This window comes from Tympanuchus pallidicinctus, unplaced genomic scaffold, assembly GCF_026119805.1.
Source record: "Tympanuchus pallidicinctus isolate F22 unplaced genomic scaffold, pur_lepc_1.0 scaffold36, whole genome shotgun sequence".
In the NCBI taxonomy this organism is placed as follows: domain Eukaryota; kingdom Metazoa; phylum Chordata; class Aves; order Galliformes; family Phasianidae; genus Tympanuchus; species Tympanuchus pallidicinctus.
Window position 1 is genome coordinate 1,190,498 of NW_026294754.1, and position 17,092 is coordinate 1,207,589.

General features: G+C 50.0%; 1 protein-coding gene across 3 annotated transcripts in view; it reads right to left on the bottom strand.

Annotated features, from left to right (window-relative positions):
• Positions 1 to 17,092, bottom strand: part of FCHSD2 (FCH and double SH3 domains 2) — a 131,052-nt gene that overhangs the window by 60,709 nt on the left and 53,251 nt on the right. For all 3 annotated transcript variants that reach the window (XR_008210301.1, XM_052699283.1, XM_052699284.1), the window contains exons 4-8: positions 14,964 to 15,040; positions 13,826 to 13,970; positions 9,851 to 9,984; positions 9,320 to 9,374; positions 8,223 to 8,351 (exon numbers count right to left, since the gene is read on the bottom strand). Coding sequence is in view for 2 of the 3 variants with exons in the window: in XM_052699283.1 (XP_052555243.1) it covers positions 8,223 to 8,351; positions 9,320 to 9,374; positions 9,851 to 9,984; positions 13,826 to 13,970; positions 14,964 to 15,040 (540 nt within the window). In the remaining variant the exon portion in view is untranslated. The remainder of the gene's footprint in view (positions 1 to 8,222; positions 8,352 to 9,319; positions 9,375 to 9,850; positions 9,985 to 13,825; positions 13,971 to 14,963; positions 15,041 to 17,092) is intronic.

Below are 17,092 nucleotides of genomic sequence, written 5' to 3' on the forward strand. Positions count from 1 at the left end.
TGAAAGTGAGACAGGGGAGGTTTGGGTTGGATGTGAGGAGGAAGTTTTGGAGGCAGAGGGTGGTGAGGCACTGGCACAGGTTGCCCAAGGAGGCTGTGGATGCCCCATCCCTGCAGGCATTCAAGGCCAGGCTGGATGTGGCTCTGGGCAGCCTGGGCTGCTGCTTGGCGACCTGCACACAGCAGGGCTTGGAGCTGGATGAGCATTGAGCTCCTTTGCAGCCCAGGCCATTCTGTCATTCTATGGTAAGTCCTCAGCATTGTGTCACTCCTACGAACACCACCGGCTGCAGACGAATCCCATTTGTCCATGTAACACCTGGAGTCTGTGTTTACATTTGTTATAACAGCCATTACAAGTGCCCCAAAAGCAGAGGACGACTGTGCTGGAAGCACAGCTGTTGGCTCTGCTTCACAAAAGCTCCCAGCAATGCTGATCAAAAAGAGGTTCATCAAAACACAAACACTGTAGGGCTGTTTGCTCACAGCTATTCCAGCCAGTGGCAGAACAGAGGCTGGAAGCTCCGGGTTCCTGAGCAGCAGATCTCACAGAAGACCTCACTTAATGGACCCATGGAATAATTCAGATTGGAAGGGAGATACCAGACCAACCCTGCTCAAAGCAGGGCCAAAGAGATCAGGTTGCTCATGTGTGCAGTCAAGTTTTAAATGTCTCCATAGAATGACAGAATGGCCTGGGCTGCAAAGGAGCTCAATGCTCATCCAGCTCCAAGCCCTGCTGTGTGCAGGTCGCCAAGCAGCAGCCCAGGCTGCCCAGAGCCACATCCAGCCTGGCCTTGAATGCCTGCAGGGATGGGGCATCCACAGCCTCCTTGGGCAACCTGTGCCAGTGCCTCACCACCCTCTGCCTCCAAAACTTCCTCCTCACATCCAACCCAAACCTCCCCTGTCTCACTTTCAAGCCATTCCCCTTGTCCTGTCACCAGCCACCCTCACACACAGCCGTTCCCCCTCCTGTTTACAAGCTCCTTTCAATACTGGAAGGCCATGGTACGGCACTGCTCCCTGCCTGGGTTCCCAGTCCTGTGCTTGGTCTCCTTCGTGGCAAACCTTTTCTTCCTATTTAATCAGAACTTCCCATTTTCCAACCGATGTACGGCTGGGTGTTGGGGACAGGCTGTGCCCCAGAGGGCAGTGGGCACATCTCCGAGCTGCTGGTGCTCATGGAGTGCTGGGACACCATTCTGACATAGGGTCAGGGTCTGGGGGTGCTTTGTGGGGCTGGGGTTGTGCTCAGTCATCCCTGTGGGTCCTTCCAACTGGGATATCCTACAGCTCTGCGTTCCCTTCTGCTAGGCTGAGCCATCCCAGCTGTCGTTCTCACTGGGCGTCCCCTTGCTCACCGTTACTGACATCAATCTGTGTGACCAGCAGCACGAGCCTTGGGAGCCAGCCTGGTTTCTCCTTTAGAACCTTTTAAGACAATAGCTGACAACAGGCAAAGACGTGAGAAAGGCAAACATCACCTGTATGTCTAACGACAGATCCGCCAGCTTAACAAAGCACTGCAGTAATGTGTCTCAGTGCCGTCACCCACACAAAGATAAGGACCTGTTCAGTGAAATTACATAAAATTAGTTTCTATTTAAACTGAGAGAACTCAGATCAAGAGCCAGAGCCAAATTAAACAACTGCACTTCCTCATGTCAAGCAAATGGGAAAGTACAGAAAAGCCAGACGACACGACTGACACTCATAACAATACAGAAAAGCTGACTGACACCATAGAGAGAAAAACAGTGCAGCACACCATCACACTGCTCCTTTAACTCAGTGCTGCAGCAGCAGGACCACTGCATGGAGCACACCGTGGAATGGGGAGGCTGCTGGCCCTGCACGTGGCAGGGGGTGGGAGATTCATGATCCCTGAGGTCCCTTCCAAGCCTGGCCATTCTGTGATACGGTGAATACAAACAGCATCAAGAAGCTCAAGTTAGCCCTGCTTGCTGTCACTGCGTGCTCCCTGCTGGACTGAGTGCTTTATCAAAGCTGTTTGTGAAAATGCACTGCTGTCAGTAAACAGTCCCACGATGTGACTGTCACAGCTGTGCTGAGGATCAAGGATCCACCGAGGAGAATCTGGGATTGTTCAGATCCAACGGCGATCTTATGGGTGCCATCATCTGCTGCTCCACCCACAGCCTGTCCCTACAAAGCACTTCTGAAATCTCAAGGCACACTGTCTTTGGAGATCAGCCCATCTGCAGCACTGCGTCCAGGCCTGGAGCCCCCAGCACAGGAAGGATGTGGAGCTCTGGGAGCGGGTCCACAGGAGGCACTGAGATGAGCAGAGGGCTGGAGCAGCTCTGTGTGAGGAAAGGCTGAGGGAACTGAGCTTGTTTGGCTTGGAGAAGAGAAGGCTGCAGGGAGACCTGATGGTGGCCTTCAGTGCTTGAAGGGAGCGGATGAACAGGAGGGGGAACGGCTGTGTGTGAGGGTGGGTGGTGACAGGACAAGGGGAATGGCTTGAAAGTGAGACAGGGGAGGTTTGGGTTGGATGTGAGGAGGAAGTTTTGGAGGCAGAGGGTGGTGAGGCACTGGCACAGGTTGCCCAAGGAGGCTGTGGATGCCCCATCCCTGCAGGCATTCAAGGCCAGGCTGGATGTGGCTCTGGGCAGCCTGGGCTGCTGCTTGGCGACCTGCACACAGCAGGACTTGGAGCTGGATGAGCGCTGTGCTCCTGTGCAACCCAGGCCATGCTGTCATTCTATGATTTCAACTCTGAAGCAGGAGGGTTTTGCAGAACACACTGCAGAACATAACTTCACTGCAGTGCTTTGCTGTGGTCTCTGCAGCAGCACCAGGCCCACAGCACACACGTGCAGTGAGCTGATGGGCGGCTGGGTGCTACTCACGTCTCTCAGGTCTCTACTCTGAGATCAGTTTCAGTTCCACTTCTCTCTGCCTCATCTAAAGATAATCAGAGAATTACTTAAAATGGTAAAGACGCTTCCCCTTTTTTTTTTCTTTTTAAAGTAGTATTTCCTTATTGTCACTGACAAATCATATGCAGAATTGTTCCATGAGAGGAACGCAGTTAAAAGCAGAGTACTGAAAGAGGAAATACAGTCATAACAAAGCTCGGAGGCAGGTAGCAGCCAGCACTGCAAGTCACTCAGCTGCCACCCCTCCTCCCAGCCTTAATGACTGCGGATGGTTACAGGATAACGGGAATGGTTTTAAAGTGAGACAGGGGAGGTTTGGGTTGGATGTGAGGAGGAAGTTTTGGAGGCAGAGGGTGGTGAGGCAGTGGCACAGGTTGCCCAAGGAGGCTGTGGATGCCCCATCCCTGCAGGCATTCAAGGCCAGGCTGGATGTGGCTCTGGGCAGCCTTTCATCCTTACAAACACAGCGCAGAGCATCATTTTGTCTGCACATAAACACGCTGCACACCAAAATAACACACTCTAAATACTGCAAATTATCAGAAGCTGGCTGTCACTAGGAATTCTGCCAAGGAAAATGCCAATTTGGTGCCTGTTACACAAAACAAAGGGACTTGTGATTCATTTGTCACAGGACGGTACAACAGCAGCAACTCTGAGTCAGAGTCAATGAACCGGAACAGCACTGGCCTCTATCAAACACAGAGCAACAGAGGGCATCTCCCACCCAACACACATTTTCCAAACACATTGTGCCACACGGAGCAGTGCTGTCACTGCAAAATGTCACCTTTCTGCTCCTTCATGTGTTTGCTCTTTTTTTTTCAACCACAAAATCATTGAGGTTGGAGAAGCACTCCAAGATCACCAGCCCAACCCCAACCCATCCCACCATGCCCACTGCCCTCATCCCTCAGTGCCACAAGCCCACAGCTCTGGAACAGCCCAAGGGATGGCGGCCCTCCCCAAACTCTGCAGGCAGCTGCATCACCACTCTTCTGGAAAAGGGATTTTCCCTAATACCCAACCTGACCCTCCTCTGGCACAACGTCAGGCCATCACCTCTCATCCTATCACTGTTACCCAGGAGCAGAGGCTGACCCCCCCCTCACCTCAATCTCCTTCCAGGAGCTGTAGAGCCATCAGGTCTGCCCCTGAGCTCCTCTGCTCCACCTTCCCCATCCCACAGCATCACAGAATGGTTTGGGTTGGAAGGGAGCTCAAGGATCACGAAGCTCCAACCCCCCACCAATGCAGGGCCACCAACCTCCCCATCTCACAGCAGCCCAGGCTGCCCAGGGCCCCATCCAACCTGGCCTTGAACACCTCCAGGGATGGACGGGGCATCACAGCCTCTCTGGGCAGCTGTTCCAGCACCTCACCACTCTCTCTGTACAGAACTTCCCCCTGAAATCCAATCTCAATCTTCCCTCCTTCAACTTCACACCATTTCCCCTCATCCTGCCATTATCTCCCCTTTCCAAGAGTTGTCACATCCCATTGTGCCCCAGACCCTTTTTCATCCTGTTTTAACAGCTCTCACCTGTTAATACAGGTATGAACTTTCACTGGGTTTCACTGCTTGTAAAGCACTACAAGGAGCTGATGTGCAGGCTGCCTGAAAGCCAGGGTTGCATTAGTGTCACAGAACCACAGAATGGAGTTGGAGTTGGAAGACACCCCTAAAGGCCACTGGGTCCCACTGCCAGCAATGCACAGAGACACACATCAGTGGCGTCACATCAGCCCCATCAGTGCTCAGATCCCCATCCCCTGACCTCAGGTGTCTGCAGGGATGAGGCACCACCACCCCTCTGCTCAACCTGGGCCTCACTGCCCTTACTGTGACCAAATTTTCCCTTACCTCCAGTCTGCCCACTTACTGACTGACTAAGCAGCTGGGTGACGTATGTGACAAAGGCATTCCTGACTGCTGGCTACCATACAACTGATGGGATAATTATAAAATCAGATTCTGCTTAAGCATGCATCAAAGACTTTACGTTGAAAGGCCTAAACTTTAAAAAGTCAAACTCACAGGTAATTTAATACAAGAACAGATAACAAACCATAGGGAACAGGGGGTACAGCTCGTGGAAGAGCCTGGTTGCACTCCAGCTGCAAACAGCTGTGATCCTTTTTCTGTTTCTGAAGCTTCCATCGTGGTTGGGGAACTCTTTCAGTGATGCCTGTAACACCACTGCTCTAAACTGTAAAACTGATGCTTCAGATGAGATTTAGAGAAATGCTGTGGGCAGGGAAGGTGAGGTTTGCTTTTCAAGCCTGGAGGTTCCTATATCAAAGAAGTAACATTCTGAAGTACGATTTAAACAAAGGATTTACCTCCAGCTTACTAAATAACAAGCACTGATACAATCTGAATGATGTAAGGAGAAAATGGAAGGTATTCACAAATACAGACAGCCTGAGGAGTTCAAACAGAAGGTGCACTGACTGCATCATAGAAACGTCCTATAGCAGCAACGTGGCCACCATATGGACTCCATAAGAAAAGGGTGCTTGCTAAAGCCTCACAACACATAAATCAGTGTGGTCAGATGCTCCAGCTGCACTGGAGACCTCAGACTTCAGAAGGAAGAGACAGAGATCACAAAGAAACCAGGACCTTGCCAGCACATCTCCTCCCACTCCAAAGCCCAAGTATTTACCTTAATCCCACACCTTCTGTATCTCCTCATCAGTTCCTGATCCTGACATCACCCCTGCTTGCAGGAACACAATTCTTTCATGTCAGCAGAAAACAAGTGAGAAAATCTGCTGAGAGCTCTGGGCAAAGCAAAGACATGACATCAGATGGGTCACCCTCACCCCTGGCTCAGAGATCACTTCCATGGCTTTCTGAGGGATGCCTTCCCTCCTCAGAAATCACGTTGGGCCATTCCCCAACACCAGTGCTGACTGTCCACCCGCCTGCTGGGGAAGTCACACTCTTGGTGCATGACACAAGTGGGGCATCACATGTGCCCAGCCCCCATCCAGGCACAGAAAGATTGATCTCAACCCTTTGGATGCGACCAGTCAACCAGTTCTTGATGGGTTAATGGTCTCAGGACCACTGCTCCTCAACAACTTTATCAGTGATAAAGATGATGGCATGGAGTGCAGCCTCAGCAAGTTTGCAGACAACACCAAGTTTAGTAGTGTGGTCGATACACTGGAGGGAAGGGAAGCATCCAGAGGGAGCTGGACAGGCTGGACGAGTGGGAACATGAGGACCCAATGAGGTGCAATAGGGCCGAATGCAGGGTGCTGCATCGGGTCGGGGCAAAGCCAGGTATTGACACAGACTGGGGGAAGATGTCCTGGAGAGCAGCCCTGCGGAGAAGGACTGGGGGTCCTGGTGGACGAGGAGCTGGGCATGAGGCAGCAGTGAGCGCCTGCAGCCCGGAATGCAGCCAATGTGTTCTGGGCTGCATGAAAAAGGGGCGGCCAGCAGGGAGAGGGAGGTGATCGTCCCCTCCATCGGCTCCTGTGAGGCCCCATCTGCAGCGCTGCGTCCTGCTGGGGCCCCCAGCACAGGAAGGACGGGGAGCTCTGGGAGCGGGTCCACAGGAGGCACTGAGATGAGCAGAGGGCTGGAGCAGCTCTGTGTGAGGAAAGGCTGAGGGAACTGGGCTTGTTTGGCTTGGAGAAGAGAAGGCTGCAGGGAGACCTGATGGTGGCCTTCAGTGCTTGAAGGGAGCGGATGAACAGGAGGGGGAACGGCTGTGTGTGAGGGTGGGTGGTGACAGGACAAGGGGAATGGCTTGAAAGTGAGACAGGGGAGGTTTGGGTTGGATGTGAGGAGGAAGTTTTGGAGGCAGAGGGTGGTGAGGCACTGGCACAGGTTGCCCAAGGAGGCTGTGGATGCCCCATCCCTGCAGGCATTCAAGGCCAGGCTGGATGTGGCTCTGGGCAGCCTGGGCTGCTGCTTGGCGACCTGCACACAGCAGGGCTTGGAGCTGGATGAGCGCTGTGCTCCTTTGCAGCCCAGGCCATGCTGTCATTCTATGACAACTCACTCCTATTTCACAGCTGGGACACTGCTATTCTAAATGCACTCAGCAGCCATCCCAGCACCATCCCTCACCTCAGACTCGCTCTCTCCTTCACCCCAAAGCATGCCCTGCTGCATGCTGTTCTGCTGATGAACAAGAGCACCAAAACCAAACACTAAGACCTGCACTAATAACCCAGCTCCTTACCCGACTAAGAGCAATGACTACTACAGATATTTGAAAAAAGATGCAGAAAAAGAATCAACAACAACATCAGCACACACGCAGAGGCACTGCAGTGCTGTGACTCAGTTTGCCATTACTATATTTTCAGTCCTTGGTCTTGTAGCTTTCTGATTTAGGGACACAGTCAGTGGGAATGCTGGGGCAGGCTGGGGTTGAACATGGGGATCCTTGAGGTCTTTTCCAACCTTAACCAAGCATCCTCACCATTCTGTGATTCCACGATGCTAATTTGGTTACCTGGATTTCAGAGCCATGCATTTCTTCTTCCAGCGTACAAAAGCTGCATTGCTAACACAGTGATTTGTCACAATCTGCAGCCTTTGCCCCAGCTGAGAAAGTCTACCCAAAAACTGCAGCTCAGGGAGGTGTTAAATTCTTCAGTAAAGCCATTGTAAATGCAAATTACAAAGGGGAAAGTTGCTGTGCCTGACTGCATCACCTCAAAATAGTTCATAGATAGCAAATCTATATAAGCTCTGAAAATGCCAGTGCATGGAATGCAACAACATAAAAGCTTTATGCAGCTGGCACTACCAATTTTACAATTACTCTCAATCACCTCAGGTATAAAAACAGAGCGTATTTCAGTAAATTTAAGATGGTGTGAACAACCTGCCAGTGATTGCATGTGAACCCCTTCAGCATGCCAGCTCCCAGGACTCCAAGCACCTGCTCAGCTGGGCACAGCAAGCTGCCACGAGTGGGAACAGCCACAGTGATGTGAGGCTGAGCATCATGCTTTCAGACCAACAGATTCATCAGCCACACCAGAAAGAAGAGCTCTGATACAAAACCCAGTAGTGGGATATGCCACTGAAGAAGCAAAATGAGGAAATCCAAGTCAATCCTGATTCCTTTATTTGAGCTTAGGCAGCTGCTTAGCTTTGGTACTTGATTACTGTTTCCAAGACTACTGCACACCACTGCAGGACCCAGGGCACTGCAGCAACTGGTGCAGTATTTGGAAAAGCCAGCAGTGCTGTTGCAAAGCAACCCTGGGTTTTGTACATCCTTAATTTTCTTGTCTGGATTTTCGCACAACCCATCTCAAAAACACAACTGAGCTCCCTTACCTTCATAATGTTCACCAAATCTGTTTGGTAGTAGCGGTCTTGGTGTGCATTAGCAGCTGCTAGAGTGAGAAGATAATCATTCCTTGCATGGATTGCCTTCGAATTGCACTCCGACCGTCGTGCTTTTAACTGCAACAAGAATCAGAAGTCAAAGGACAGAAGTGAATGACTGAAAAAGTATTAACAGTAAATGAAGATGTGTACACATGTATGCTAATATAGCAAAAATGTACAAGGATTAACAGCTTAATATTGGTAATGGGAAGGGGAATTCATTTTTGCTTCTCTCATGCAGTCTGACATTTCATAGGATCATCAAATCACAGCATGGTTTGGGTTCGAAGGGAGCTCAAGGATCACGAAGCTCCAACCCCCCACCAATGCAGGGCCACCAACCTCCCCATCTCACAGCAGCCCAGGCTGCCCAGGGCCCCATCCAACCTGGCCTTGAACACCTCCAGGGATGGACGGGGCATCACAGCCTCTCTGGGCAGCTGTTCCAGCCCCTCACCACTCTCTCTCTAAACAACTTCCCCCTGACATCCAACCTCCAGCTGCCCTCCCTCAACTCCAAACCATTTCCCCTTGTCCTGCTGCCATCTCCCCTTGCACAGAGCTGACTCCCCTCCTGTCTGCAGGCTCCCTTGAGGCACTGCAGGCTGCACTGAGGTCACCCCGCAGCTTCTCTTCTCCATGCTGAACAAGCCCAGCTCCCTCAGCCTGTCTTTGCAGGGAGGTGCTGCAGCCCTCTGCTCATCTTGGTGGCTCCTCTGGACCCTCTCCAACAGCTCCTTGTCTTTCTTGTCCTGGGGGCTCCAGCCCTGGACGCAGTGCTGCAGATGGGGCCTCACGAGGGCAGAGCAGAGGGGGACGATCACCTCCCTGTCCCTGCTGGCCACCCCTCTGCTGATGGAGCTCATTCAAACATGGTTCTCAAGCCAACATTTCACACACCCTTCTTAAAACACAGTTATTACTCCAACTGGAAGAAAACTTCCTTGTACATTTGGCCATATGTAACCCTGCAGTGAGCAGTGGAAGAGCTGCATGCCTGGCAAAACAGCTTCAAAATACTTTGATAGCAAGTAAGAACTCACCTTTACACTTGCCTTTTGCAAGCTTATCCTTGACTGGAAAAGACTAAGTTTGGACCTGAAAACAACAAAAAAAGCCAAGAGATTAGAGTTTCACACCTTTCCTACAAAAGCAAGGCCAAAAAGGCCACTGCATCCAAGCTGTGCTGGTGCAGTTTCACAAACAGCTTCATCTGAGAGCAACGCAGGACGTCTTTTTAACAAATAAAAGAAAGCAAGTTGCAAGCAATGTTGAGGCAAACTCCCATGGTACAAACCAAACTCTAAACACGAGCTGCTTGCTTTCCTGAGGCAAGAGGAATCGACCTCCAGTGCACGTCAAGGGGCACAGCAACAAAGCCTCAGCTTTTTGTCTTCAACATGGTGCCCTTCCCCACTCCTCCTCCAAGAGGGGGTAAGAAAATGAACAGGCAAAAGCCTATTGAAAGCAATTATCTTTCTTCTACACGAATATCGGGTGTAAAGACGAACACAAAGATAACTCTGGTTCATACACATGCAATTATTTATACATATGCTATCACAAAAACATACTTGGCCTCGATATCAGCTTTCTCCCGCACCGCTTGAGCCATCTGTTCAGTCTCAAAATATTTCTTTTTGCCTTTAGCTAAATCTTTTACTGTCTCTTGTAACTCCGCTTGGATCCGTGTCAGCTGGTCCACATACTGAAAGAAATGTTCAGGGAACAAAACATGAGCATTGCTTGCATGCAAATACCACTGTCACCATTTTCCTGCTCTCCATTACATCGCTTGCTGCACAGGGCTGTCTCCAAGTCAACCCTGGTCCATTATCTGTGCCTTTCTTTTCAAGCCCATCTGAACATCAAATCATGTTCCTTTGCTTCAACTGCTGTTTAACTACCCAAATTCAATGAGAACTCACAAATTAAACATAAAAGTTCTGAAAGCTTTTGATGAGATAATGGGTTGAAATGACTGGAATACAATACAATGGGAATACAATGGGGAAAAATCCAAAGGCAATTCAGCAGAGGTGAGATGAGAAACACTCACTCTTTTCTTCTCTAATATCTATAATGAAACACAAAGCTTAATGTGGAGAAGACAACAGCGCAATAGAACCGAGCACAACTTGACATTAGTGAGCTCTGATGGGGTTCTATCAGAAATCAGTGTCATACAAAAAGAAAACCTTTGGTCACTGAAGAGGTACAAAATAATTCCACCTCTTTGCATGAAAACAACACAAGCAGACAGTATCAGAGAAGTCCAAGGAACAGCAAAAAAAGACTGAATTTATCAGCAAATCTCCAAACCCTTTATCTATTTCAGACACAGGTGGGGAAGGAGGCATGACCTCCCCCAAAAAAGGGAACTGCCAGTGTATAAAGAGATGAGTGAACATCTTCTCTAAGCCAACGTAGCCCAAGACGAGGGCTGTCTCACAGCATTCTTCCTCAGCTGCAGCAATGCAGACTACAACACGGGCTGCCATTTTAGGGACACAGCTGCCATTCTGTCCTTGCAAGAGCAGCCCCACGGTCCCACCTCTACCACACAGCCCCCAGCCCTGAGCCCTCCATGGGCAAACTGTGCCTTTTTTGGAGATCTTTGAGCGTAGGGGAGGAAAATGAAAGGTAGAACAACCTGCATCTATTGGACAGAGGAAATCATTTAAATAGGAGTGGAGTTTTGCTACATCAATCAGTACTTGGAGCTCTTCAGCTTCCTGCTGGCATCCAAAAATTAAAATATCAGATAGCCCCAGTTGGTAACATTGCTGGATGAAAAACATCACAGAATGACAGCATGGCCTGGGTTGCAAAGGAGCACAGCGCTCATCCAGCTCCAAGCCCTGCTGCGTGCAGGTCGCCAAGCAGCAGCCCAGGCTGCCCAGAGCCACATCCAGCCTGGCCTTGAATGCCTGCAGGGATGGGGCATCCACAGCCTCCTTGGGCAACCTGTGCCAGTGCCTCACCACCCTCTGCCTCCAAAACTTCCTCCTCACATCCAACCCAAACCTCCCCTGTCTCACTTTCAAGCCATTCCCCTTGTCCTGTCACCAGCCACCCTCACACACAGCCGTTCCCCCTCCTGTTCATCCGCTCCCTTCAAGCACTGAAGGCCACCATCAGGTCTCCCTGCAGCCTTCTCTTCTCCAAGCCAAACAAGCCCAGTTCCCTCAGCCTTTCCTCACAGCAGAGCTGCTCCAGCCCTCTGCTCATCTCAGTGGCCCTAAGTTGACAGCACATCAAGTCACTCAACCCACTGCAATGGTGGAAGGAGACTCTGAGCAGAATCCAGGCTGTGGTTGGACATTCCAGCATGACTGCATTGACTCCAAGTGTAAATTCCAGTTAGGTTTTATCGGGATGGAGGTCAGCATAATATATAATTTATCTGTTTGGAAACTGACAGAAACGTGGATTGCTGTGTAGGAAGCATTACATTTGTTGTGAAGGAAAGTGAGCAGCACCAGGTATGATGCTATCAGAATCTCTGCACCAGAAGTCCTGCCCTGATAATGGCAGCAATCTGTCCAACAGATCAGAAACGCAAGCAAAAGGGAAGTTGTGTCATTTCTAGAAATTCCCCATTTCTATAAAGTCCCCATTTCCACTGCCAACCCACAAACTCTGAACCAGCAGCCTGCGCAGAAAAATGAAACGGAACATTATTTCCTAAATGAAGGTACTGCAGAATTGCTATGGTGTTGCCTGGAAAGCTTTGGAGAAAAATACAATTCCTCAGCACAATAATGGAACAATATTAATAAAGGTAATTTTTCCTCTAGAAAGCAAATATTACATAGACTTTCAAGAGCGTAGAAAAATGTCCTTGTGGTCCAACTGATGATCTGAGGAGGGCACAGAAAGCACCCTCAATACGTTTGCAGGTGACACTGAATTGAGGGAAGTGCTGATCTGCCTGGGGGTAGGAAGGCCCTACAGAGGGATGTGGACAGGCTGATCAGTGGGCTGAGGTCAGTGGGATGGAGTTCAACAAGAAGCAGTGCAGGGTGCTGTGCTTCGGCCACAACAAGCCCAGCAGTGCTGCAGGCGTGGGGCAGAGTGGCTGGGAGACTGTATGGAAGATTCAGGTTGGACATAAAACATTTCTTCTCCCAGAGAGTGGTCAGGCACTGGAATGGGTTGTCAGGGAGGTGGTGGGGTCACCAACCCTGAAGGTGTTCAAGAAATGTTCAGATGCTGCACACGGCTTCGTGGAGAAATACTGGTGGCAGGTGGACAGCAGGACTGGATGATCTTGGAGGTCTTTTCCAAGCTTGGTGATTCTATGAGCAGTAAGTTCATAGTTTTTAGTGTTCACCAGCTTTTAGCAAAAAAAGAAATTGGAAATGGTGTGGATTTTGTTGGTGCTGGTGATCATTTTTTGTCTTTCACCCTGACCGCAGGTTTCCTCCTACCTTAATTAAACACAGAGGTGATGTTAACAAATGCTCAGCAGTAACACACAGAAAGAACATCTACAACCATGAGCAACATCTGACATCACCACGTCTTCCACCAGCACTTCTATTTCCCTCTGTATGTTGCATTTCCTGGAAGCAACACAGTGTGCATTTCAAAAGATCATTCTTCAAAACGCCCAGCAACCTGCAGTTGGTGCAGCAGTGGCTTTTTGTGAACTGGGCTCACTCCTTGAACACCAGGCTTTTCTCCTCGCTCCAGCAAAATCCACAGCGAGCAAACACAAAATAATTAAGATAGGGGGAGGACAAAGGCTCATTAAACACCAGATTATTTTTACAAAGCACCTTCTTGCCCCATGGAAACTGATGGAGCACGGCATTCTATCTCAAACACTTTCTGTGGTAAGCAGTATGATGGAGATAAAATATCTCCTTATCGAAGATGAAAAGTACATTTTTCTTATGCAAGTCAAGCTTTCATTTGTCCTTCAAATAGGACACTTTATTTCAATGAATTAAGAGATCCATCAGAGCAACTTCTGGAATAGTGACTCGCAATGCCTTTGCAGGACGAGGAGGATCGACGTGCGCTGTGCATCTTGAGCTGAGCACAACTCATTCCTGCAGGTTTAAAAGAGCTTTCCTTCAAGCCAGCACCCATTCCAACAGGGATCCACTCACACCTGTCACTGCCACAGCAATTTGTTGTGACAGCCACTGTGTGATGTCAGATGTGCAGAGATGGCTTCCACCGATGCTGTGCCGTGCTTAAAGCTCTCACTTCTGAGCTTGTTTCTCAGCTCTCAGCCCAGAGCTCTCTTCCTACACAGCTATTTCCCCCTAGAACACACACCCAAAGAGACTGAGAAGAGCCCAGCTGCATTAGAATCACAGAATGATAGAATGATAGAATGGCCTGGGTTGCAAAGGAGCTCAATGCTCATCCAGCTCCAAGCCCTGCTGTGTGCAGGTCGCCAAGCAGCAGCCCAGGCTGCCCAGAGCCACATCCAGCCTGGCCTTGAATGCCTGCAGGGATGGGATACTTTTGAAGTGCCACAATAAAATACATCTCATTTCCTAAATAAAAAAGCCCCAAGAAAGGACACGTACCTTTTTCAGCTGCTGTTCCTTGAAGCACCTTACAGTCCTGGCTGGTTCCGAAATCAAGTTCTTATAGTTCTCGCAGATGTTGAGTCGGGATTGGGCCACCTGCATGGTGCCTTCCAGGAGTGATTTCCAAACGGAGTACATGCTCCTGCAGGAAGGAAACAGAAGCAGTGGTGGGAAGAGGACATGGAAGTCAGGCTTCATGCTGACAGTGCACACGTTTCACAAAGGAGAGCTTTTCAAAACAAGCTAAAGCACAGTTCTATCACAGTGCTGATCTAGCACAATGATCTAGTCCTTTTTGCAGGACCACTTCACCAAACGTCCCAAAAACAAAGAGCTTTCACCTCCTCTCAGTGCTTGTGGCAGTTATTTGTGGCCAAACTCATTGCTCCCATGGAGCAGACCCTAGAGAAAGCAGCAGCCAGAACCAGAGCTCAGATGCTGACAGTTTCTCCTAAATCCACGGCCTTCTGGTTTTTGTGCTCACACATCTTGGGGCAGCTCCCCATTGCCTGCCCACGATTCCTATGGGCAGTGATGCGGCCGCAGTGCTGCACTGAGTGGTGCCCAGCCCAAAATCCACCACAAAAGCTCCCAATCCAATCCGACTACAAAGACAAAATCCTTCACGACTTTGGTCAAATATTTAGGAGGTGCCATTCGAAGGCAGGAAGCTCTGAGCAATGAAGTCGTGTGGTTTCTGTGTTCTGAGCCAGCTTCCCTCCCAGTGAACCTGAGGTGAGGACACTTCTGGCCTCCCTGTTTACAACTCACTCCCACACACACATCCATGCCTCTGCCTCTTCCTAAGGAGGAACCCACGTGCTTATTATTGAACCTTCAAGCTACTTCATAAAATACACATCTGTTCATTCACCAGCTTCCCAAACATTAATGCCCAAACAAGGTGCACAATTACGGCTGTTACCTGGCAGTGCCATTTGTTTTTCCAATCTCCCCAAATCATCCACGTTACAAGCTGTTATTTAAGACTGTTCCAAAACTCCAGAAGAAAACAAAGCTTTCTTTTTCACATCATTTAAACGACAGAAGAGCAGCGTTTCATTGTTGGAAAAAATAATGACAGAAATTGACAAGATAAGGATGGCTGTTTGGAGATATCCAACTGTTACATTACCTATAATCAGCTCGTTCATCAGCTTTCATCCCCAGCCAGTCCTTCTTCAAGTACTGGCTAGCCAGCTTCTGAATGCTCTGCAGAAAGGAGGAGAAACACGTTAAAATAAAAGTGCCTAAGAAGCCATTTCTGCTCTTCTACCAGCAATGGGTAATCAGGACTGTAAAGAAGCAATTCTTTAACAAACGAATACAACGTGGGATTATCTGTATTCTTTTTTACATTTTTAAGTTCCTCTTGAGATGCATTAATACAGCTCCCAGCAGCAATGAGATGAGGCTGGCTGTTTGCCCCTGGATGCAGATGGGCAGCTCTGCTTGTTCCGCAGGGAATTCACGAAGCTGCTGCTCACAGAATGGAAACCTTGCATGGAAGAGCAACAACAGACGAGAGGTCGGAGAAAGCGGTTCAGTTTTTAATGCTCATTATGCTGCTCAGCCTCAAAGAGTCGATAACTTTGGAGAGCAGAACACTGAGCTGCAATGCAGGCAGGGACGGCTGCTGTGGCACAATCTGTGCCTCATTTAATGGCACAAAACTCACCGTGTGGATCCATAAAACCCTTTTTGGCCACAGGAACCCAACAACTGGTGTCTGCACCGGGCAGACATTGCTTGCACAGAGCATTGGGACCACGCTCCTCCACAGCACCTCCAGCAACAACCAGGTGAAGATGCTCTAATAAAATCTTCATTTCAGTTCCATCCTTTCAGGCAGACACATAAACAAGACTTAGCACAGGAGTTTGATGCTGAATGGCTCATTCCCAGCACCTTGAGTCAGCACAAGTGTGAAGGAAAAACGCTGCTCTGTGAGTTTGTGGCCATGGGTTTCCCACTGCCCTGCCCAGCTCCCCCAGTGCTGCCCACAGCGCAGCTCAGCTCAGACACCCTTCATCCACTCTGAAGTTTTCCTTACAGAAAACCCTGTGAAGCACCTTAAACAGTACCAGACTGCTTGCTCATCTCAGACCATGTGCACCACTCATTCATCCCCTACTCCCTCCTTCCTCTTCTCCTTCCTTTCCCTTCCCTTCCCTTCCCTTCCCTTCCCTTCCCTTCCCTTCCCTTCCCTTCCCTTCCCTTCCCTTCCCTTCCCTTCCCTTCCCTTCCCTTCCCTTCCCTTCCCTTCCCCTTCCCTTCCCTTCCCTTCCCTTCCCTTCCCTTCCCTTCCCTTCCCTTCCCTTCCCTTCCCTTCCCTTCCCTTCCCTTCCCTTCCCTTCCCTTCCCTTCCCTTCCCTTCCCTTCCCTTCCCTTCCCTTCCCTTCCCTTCCCTTCCCTTCCCTTCCCTTCCCTTCCCTTCCCTTCCCTCCCCTTCCTTCCCCTCCACCTGGGAGCTGCTGCCATTTGGTCTCTTCACAACCCTATGATTCTATGACAACATCTGCTGGCAGCTGAGGACAATCCGTGCCACATTTAATGGCACAAAATTCACCATGTGGATCTATAAAACCCTTTTTGGCCACAGGAACCCAACTACTCACACTGTCAGCACAGAACTGCTGTGATTGTGCAAGCTGGGCTGTGCATATCCCCCAAGGAACGCCCCACAGCCATCAATGGAACAGAGCAGAGGGCTGCAGCCCTGCCTGGGAGATGCTGCATCACTTGGGAATCCCTCATGAAAACTGATAAACCAAATGTTTACATTTCACACAGAGCTGCTGTAGGCAAACGTGTGACTTTCAATGAGACTGAGGAGATTTGCTTTCTTAAACTTGATGCTGACTGTGACTTTTTTAGGATAAGATCCTCCTTGTTCCTCCCTCAATAGGGCTTCTTGTTTGGCTGCCTCAGACAAAGTGCCACTGTGGGGCTGCTGCTGGGATGCTGTGCGGCCTCTGGCCTGGCTGAGGGCTGCCCAGTTCCACCCCAAGATGCACACACAGAGGGCTGGGGGTGGTGGCAGCTCAGTGCAGGGCAAGGAGAGAAATCCAGGCAGCAGAACCGTTTGAAGATGCATAACACACTGCCCCATCCCATCCCATCCCATCCCACCCCATCCCACCCATCCCACCCCATCCCATCCCACCCCATCCCATCCCATCCCATCCCATCCCATCCCATCCCATCCCATCCCATCCCCTTAGCTGCTCCCACAGCACTGTGCTGCACATCCCTCACAGCTCC